The 8276-nt window shown below is 38.1% G+C and overlaps 1 protein-coding gene across 1 annotated transcript; it reads right to left on the bottom strand.

The window, feature by feature from the left end:
* Window positions 1-1126: 1126 nt before the first annotated feature.
* Window positions 1127-4946, bottom strand: zgc:113176 (uncharacterized protein LOC554708 homolog). Its single transcript, XM_067598441.1, is given in 6 exon segments — window positions 1127-1388; window positions 2217-2435; window positions 2438-2543; window positions 3300-3460; window positions 3826-3952; window positions 4569-4946. Coding segments are annotated over 4 exon segments (663 nt in total). The 5' UTR covers window positions 3456-3460; window positions 3826-3952; window positions 4569-4946; the 3' UTR covers window positions 1127-1206.
* Window positions 4947-8276: the final 3330 nt, after the last annotated feature.

Below are 8276 nucleotides of genomic sequence, written 5' to 3'. Positions count from 1 at the left end.
CATGTTTAGTTACGGTGACAAACAGTTGTGAGCGCAGTGCCAAAGCTTTGGGTCCTTCTGATGATTTCATATTAAATATCCTCTGCCACATATTCTGGGAAATATAAATTTAAATGAGCAACTTCACATTTTACAATCACAGGCTATAAAACATCATTTCTTAACAGAGATAGTGGTGTTTGGATTCGGGCTACGGACGACCAGCGGAAATTTGAAATGGAATGAAGCCCACCGAACAGTAGTGGAACGCACCAAGTCCGCCCACAACACAATGCACTTCCATAGCCTTCTATTATCAAAAAGTGATAGTGACAGTAAGGAAATACATGCGGGTGGCAATATATCATACAAGCTACGTGGTCCATAACAACCACCATAACGACAACAATTTTCTGGTGAGACCTGAAAGAATTTTCATAATAACTGACAAAGTAAAGATCATATACATTCATGCCGAAACTATCTTAAAATACTGCATTTAAAAAGAATAAGATGAATGTCCACCAGTTTTCTTAGTCTTTAACTGTATGCCAAAGTTTTCATAAGTTTCACCACTGCCCATTAACCATCTTTTCAATATCCATTTTGCCAAACACCTACAAGTTACAATCCAAAAAGGGAATTCTAACAATCTGAACAGCAGGACAAGTTATGTGAAGCATCTCATCATATCAACATCAAATCATACTGTGACCCGCTGTATTGAACAGCATAGCGAGGTCCTTGCCGACACCCAGCCCTACTCAGCAAATGATGAAACAAAGATTTATAAACAAATATTTTTTTATTTACAACATGTGTACTCAGTTCAATACAATAGAACTCTATTGTTCCTCACATATCCCAGTTTAAAGGGCACAACATTTATGGCGCAAAGAAACCAAAACAATCTTAATTAGAATCTTAATTAGGGTGAACTGAATTTTCACAGTTTTCTTCTTACACTGCAGTGTAATCATTACAAAAGAAATGTAGCAGCAAGATTCATATAAAGTTTATTTTAATAAAACAGATGAATAGGCACTTAATACATTTTTAAAGCCTTCAAATGGTTGGAAGTGTGCATATATATACGTGTGTGTGTGTGTGTGTGTGTGTGTGTGTAGGGATGGGGTGGAGGCATCAACACAGTAAAAACAACTCAACTCAAAAGATAAAACCTGGAATGTAGTAAATATAGTAATGTAGTAAACATTGATACATGTTTCAGGGTGTTTGCAGGGTGTTTTGACACTGGCAGTGAAGGCATATGTTGCTTTTAAATCCACATACAGTATGTGACAATGATTGGCACACTGTGCACTGAGACCATGAACGCCACTTCTTTGTAGCGTTCTTCTTCTTGTCATCAAAAAGGATGTGGCAGACACAGCACAAATTGCCTTGATCTACCGAAGGAAAAACAAAAATATTCTGGAGGTGAAGCCAGTTAGATGAAATCATCAACATATTCAAAGCAATGTCTCAAAGGCAGCTTATTCTGTTATAACTGATGCCAAATGAAAATTGGGGTATTGCATATCAATCCACCAGAACTGACACCCACCATCTCAGATCCTGCTGACACTGTATCAAAGAACAGTTCCTGACATACTGTTTTTGGTAAAAATATTTATTGTATGTAAATATAATACTGGGCGTATTTGTTTAAAATGTCATATCCTTTACAGTGACTACATGAAAAAGCAATTAAGTGAGACACACAAGCCTCATAATGCATAGTTTTTATATACATTATGAGTGTTAGCCTAAATACTAATATTACAGATATATATATTTGAATTAATCTGGGTTAAGGTCAACCATTTTGATTTCTGATATTCATTTACCTCTCAAAAATTTTAATACAAAGATTCATATCTGGACAAGCTTTAGCACAAGTAATGATTAAAGCACAATGGATCCAAACAGCCAAACATCCCTCATTAAGCCTCTGAGCCCCACAGTTTGAATATTTCACAGGACAGTAGCAAATATGATTTCACTATCTGCCAAGATGTACAGAGCTGAATCTTTGGTCTGAACTGGACTTCAGGAAATGTGCTCCACTATAATCATGAAAACTCCCACTGAGGAATAGTGTCACATCCCTAACAAAGTGTTAAAGATACATATAGAATCTATAACAAAATGCAAAGCATGCAAAGCTGTTCTGGATGTTTGCAATGGCCCAGCACTATATAAGGACTCACATGTAGGCCTGTATTATTCTTTAGTTACCTGATTTTTCCCACTTTGCATAGAGCCAAATGGCATGCAGAAGCACAACTGAAGAGCTAGCTGCAAATGTAACAACAGACAATAACAATCCATTTTTATAAACTGTATTATGTATCTTTGCACTATTATGGGCCAGAGTCCATTTGTATGGATTTTCATATAACCAATATCATCTTTAAAATGCAGTGCAAAGTTGTTCACTGTGTTTGTTGAGTAAAGTCAGTGGCTCCTTTGCTGCTCAGTTCATATACCTCTAAACTGGACTGTTGGTGGTCAAATGACAAAATAGCCGTTTTCACACCCAAAGCCTGAAGCTTGGACATCTTATAGTGTATAGTATTTAGGTAAACAAGACAGCAACAAAAATAGTAAATAATGGATTTTACACAAAATAGACAAAACATACATTTACAAATCCAACATACACCGAAGAAACAACTCATAATCATAGTGGATAATATTGTGGGCAATAAGTGCTGAGGGAGATAACATTAACTAAACATTGGCTGTGTTTACATGGAGTCTAATATTCCACTAATAATTGGACTCATAGCCATATATGACTAATAATGCATCAGATGACCACCCTGATGTGAATAGACTAGCCAAACCAGTAGGAATTTAGTTTGAGTTTAGGGTGTTATAAGCCTTTGACAATCTCTTCAATGTGAGAATATTTGATGCTGTTAGCCTTGCAAACACTTGACACAACTGCTTTATTTTTACAGACTACATGTGGTCTTACTGCGCATATTCTTTCATGTAGGGTAGCTGTTGTCAGAATTAAGTGCCTCTTATGTTTGCCTTCTCATGTTAAATAATAATTACATACATTTCAATTACATGCTTTGAGTATGCATATCATCGTATGATTTCATTTAGTATACCCTACTTGTTAAAAAATCAGCTGGAATATTTATTTGGGATTAATTCATTTGAAATGATGAAAGGATCTAAATATAAACACTCCAGTAGTCTGTCACGGTGTTCTGCTCACATCAGAACTGCTGTCAATCATCCTTACATCTAATACTATAATGATACCACTGATGCCAAGCAAATGAAGCTTCTTTCCAAACCTCAAACTTCAGCTGTTTCAGATGCATTTTGAGCTCCCTCATCTCAGAGCTAAGGTCCTTTGCCAACCCTTGTGCCCTTGGTGCTACTGCCTCTTCAAAGTATTTCTGCTTCTCATCTTTCCCTAATGTGGACCACCTGCCCTTAATATCGTTCATAGTGCCTGAGAAAAAAAATAGATGCACAGAAATCTTAACACTTTGGAGTCTGCATCTCTTTTTTAAGTACATTCGTACAGAGACAATCTGTCCAACACACTGGTTCACACTTGGGTTGTGAAACACATTTCACTGTAACAACTCTGTTAAACAACATAACGTGTAAAGTAAATTACCTGATTCTGTTCAACATACACAGCAGTCTTACATTGATGAATGCAACTTCAGTGTGAAGTACTTGCCAAATACTATCCTGAAAATCAGTTTGACAACCCTTGTGAACCCCTAATGTAAACAGGGCCACTATGTACAACCACAACAAACCTTTTAATATAACAATTAAAAGCATCCATTAAATATTGTCTCTCACCTTTGTCTCTGACAATGTTCCTACAAAGAAGATTGTATGGCGACAGCTCTCATGTGTGAAGGTTTGGCTTTGAGGGCTGGGGCTCAGAAGAAACTGTAAAGGACCTCTTGTAGTTTCCAATCCAGTTCTTAAAGAGAGAAAACAAAAATTATGAAATGATGTTACACCAATTAAACTGAATTCTAACAAAAACACTTGTTCCACTTTGTAAAAGGAGACAAAAAGTCAGGTAAAGAAGTATTACGCAGGCAGACCTGTGCCTTTGGGTTTTATTATGGGTGAGGACAGCAATGAATGTTTATGTAAGCCTACGTCATTGCTCAATTATTATACAATATAGTATAGTATTTCTAATAATTTGGCAGTGTTCATCTTTTGCATTAATGTAAATGTCAATGTAAGCTTCTAGCTTACACTCGCAGGTGACAGGTAGTGGTGCTAGTAGAGGAGCAGCCCAATTGAACTTCTACCCCAAGGTTTCTCATGTGGGATCAAATGCAGCCAAGCTTTGTTTAAACCTGTATAACTTTATTTTATATTCTAGTCAAGATCGCAAGGTTTCCAAATATACCAAACATGTCAGGTTGAATTACATGGAAATGTGTATAAAATGACATCAAGACATCTGGACTTTTCCATTTGATGTAGCTACATGCAGTCACAAATCCTGATAACAAAGAAAGGCACCAAGTCAAACAAAAGGATTCCAAACAGACTTCAATTCCCATCATGCTCTGCTCAACTCATATCTAGGTGTGAAATCCAGCAGTCAAACTCTTGGACGAGACCCATTGGAAACCAGGGGGATTCCCCGTCCCTGGCCTTGATGTCACTGAGGGTATAAACACAAGAGCTGCTTCTTGAACTCCACTTCCCAGCTCCTTGCCAGCTAACGTAAGGAAGTAACTCCTGCACGTAGATGACTGTAACTAGGCCATAGAATCTCAGCCTCGCTGGTGGAGTGGAGATTTCTTTGTCTTCAACTGAGCACGTTACCGGATCGGAAGAAGACCGCCGCGCATCCCAGTGCTTTCTCTTTCCTGCAGAAGAGAGACGAAGGATAACTTCTTCCCTGTAGCTTTACTGTAACTCATGAGTTACAGTAACCCCACATGGTTCATGTCCGCCATCTTGTTCCTCCTCCTTCCGCTCATTGATTATTGCTAAGAACCAAACCTGCTCCTACTAAGTCCCAACATAGCCCAGTGCTACTGGTGCAGCCATACGGTGCAACATTCTGGGTTTGAATATTTCATTCAATATGAGTATGATATAGGTTCAATGAAGTGTTGTAACCTGTGGAAAAAGTCATTTTTACACACTAACGTTAACTTTAAAGCTAATGCGGAAATTTACTTAATACCTAACTAGTATTACTTGGTTTATCAAAAGCTAATATTTTTGTAATAACATCAATCTAACATCACTGAAAACCTCAAAGCAGACATGTAAAAATATGTTAATTATTAATGCTAACCGCTTAACCACAATGGAGGCTAAGCTTTTTGCAGTAACTTCAAGCTAGCAACACAAAATGATTGGTAAAGCATGTAATAATATCTAGCAAATGCAATTGCAAAACGGTTATCTTATGTTACATCTTATCTTAATCTTATTTTAGCTTATGAGGGTAGTTGGACTGGCTAGCTGGTAGCCTTGATACCGTGCAAGTGTGATGTATCAATAACTTAGCTAGGTAACACAACAACTAACTAACGTTAGGTAACGTTAACAAGAGTGTACAACTAACATTTTTATGGAAAGCTGGACTACCATAACCAGTTTGACTGACACTTTTTCCGTCTTTCACCGGCCATGAAGCACATTGAATCCTATTTTCAGCAAAAAGGAAAGCTCCAGGAAGATGAGGAGAGCCAAAGAGCACCACAGGTACCCTTGGGTACAAGCAGATATTGCATCAGGCTACACTCAATGTATTTAAATTTGAGTCTGTTTGACAAAGACCTGAGCACACCCACCCAATGCAGAGAAGTCAGCCCATCACTGAGTTAATAAACTCTGTGTTGCTTGAACAGTTTTCACTGCGCTTCTAAATTTCTTTGTGTATTTTCATTTAGGAGTACATGTACTCCTTAGTGTGAAAAAAGTTAGTGTGGAGCCTTACAATGAAAATTTCAGACAATATGCTGTTGGGAAACAAAATGATATCATTTCAGATGGCAGCCAACACTAATTTTAATATGAATATACTGGAAATTAGACACCAAATGAGAATTCAAGCAATATTTTCAATCCCAGATGTCAGTTAGTAGAGAAACGGCAGGGCCAAGTAGAGAGGTGGTGTAGGCAGATGGGAGCGAAGCTTTAGTGGGATATCTGCAGCTTTCCCAGCTGCAGGTATCCCACTATCCTAGAGAAAGTTAGTGGGACAATGTATCAGTCAAGTATTATAATATTGATTCTAAATATAATGCATTAATTTCGGATGATCCCAAGCACTGCAAATCTGGGTGGAACCCTGAATGGCTTCAAATGCCACAATTCCAGCTCTGGCTTTACCTAACAAAGCATGGTATATTTTATCAGGACTGTAAGCTACTGTTTGCTTTAAGCTTTTAAGTCTCAGCACATTTTATTGATCAGTGGCATTACTTATTTCAGGAATGTTTTGTCATGCGCGCAGGCAGCACAAGCCAACAGAAAAAAAGGTCCTACCAAAAGTACTTTTATTGAAGTTGGGGTTCTTGTGTTTCACAAAGATTATTTGGAGCGCCACATCACCTCTGAGCCTCATAAACAATATTTGGAAAAGCAGGCATCACTTGCATCTGGTATGTTCTTATTTTTCTTTATCTTATGCAATAACACATTGGCAATCTATAACCAAATTAGTTATCCTTATAACAAGGTGTCCTTTCCTCAGTGTATAGGCTACTCAGTGGTGCAAGCTTTTGACTCCAGCATCATCGTTGAGCACAAAGCTGTTGTTGGACGATTTAATTGCCTTTACTAGCTTGTGAAAAATGAAATAGCACATTACACCAACTACCCAAAAAAAGTCTGGCTGAGCTTTTAGGATGTGATTATTTTACCAAACTGAAGGTAAACTTGATTTTAATGGTAACTATTTCTGTAAATGAGCAATTACAAAAGATGTACATGTAAATAATTAATTCTTTAATCCAAAGGTGGATCAGAGAAACAATTACAGATCCCACAGAATAGTAGATGAGATGCAGGAAATCCTGTTAAGAGTAATTGAGGAGCCTCTCCTGGAGGATATGAAGTCATCTCAAGCCATTAGCCTGGAAATAGATGAAATCACGGATGTCTCCATAAGCCTTCAGCTCAACATACATATCCGGAATGAATGTGGGAGCTGTTGAAAGGTGAATTTAAAAAAAAATTCATATGCCAATTTGGAATCATCTGTAAATAAGCAGCACTTTATTTCAGATACCTGGACAAAGAGGGATGAGTGTTTAACCAGTTCCTTGACATGGTATCCCTGGAAAATTGTAAAGCTGACACAGTTGTTGCTGCTGCAAAGGACGTCATCCAGAAAAAGCTCCCAACAGACAGATGGTCTTAGGACCGATGGCGCAGCAGTAATGACAGGTACTGAATTTATTACTAATCAATATTTTACACTGTATGAAAATATTGCTATGTCTTATCTGACAACTCCTTTTTTCACAAAGGTTGGGTGAATGGGGTTGCAAAGCAACTTGCTGACTTCATTTCAGTAACATGGTCTGCTCATCGACTTGCACTTGCATGCAAGGATTCATCTAAAGAGGTTGTGTACCATTTATCTTATCTGCCAGTTGTGTTTCATGTTGTATTTCAGTGGCCTAAGGACACCAATGAATGATTTGGCACAGTATACTGGAGCAAGAGACTGAAAATAGTGCCCCCTTTTCTGATCCAAAATCAATTTTGAATCGAGAAACGATTCTGAATCATTACCAAGTATTGTTATAGTATCGAATTGAGAGATAAGCATATCATCCCAGGCCGAAAAAATCAATACCATCATTTGTCACAACCTTGTTCCATCTTGGTATAAAACTTAAATCCATATGGACACTTTTGTATGTCAAATCATTATTTTTTTCACTTTAGCGCACAACATTCTAAGGGTGCGCGCACATATTGTGTACACTGCACCATGTACGTTCTCCAGCCTTTGCCACCTTTGCCTCAAAAAAATCCAGGGAAAACCCTGAAACATCCTGACTGAGTCCACTAGCCCCACACCACACGCACAGCATGTCACAACATTTGTGAATGCACCATTGCTGAAGTGCGCAGAGTGGGTGAAGAAAGAGCCACCTGGGATGTCTCTCTTGCAGTGCTGAAGGCCTTTATTGTGCTTCTGTATGTTAGGGGTGCATACTGTTGGAAAAACAGAGACATGGAAAGTTTCTGGGCAGACCAATGGGGCAATGTGTTCATCACAACACTGTAGAGGAACCAGTTTTGGGAAA

This window comes from Thunnus thynnus, chromosome 9 (genome assembly GCF_963924715.1).
Source record: "Thunnus thynnus chromosome 9, fThuThy2.1, whole genome shotgun sequence".
Taxonomy (NCBI): domain Eukaryota; kingdom Metazoa; phylum Chordata; class Actinopteri; order Scombriformes; family Scombridae; genus Thunnus; species Thunnus thynnus.
This window is presented reverse-complemented; position numbering and strand designations above follow the sequence as displayed.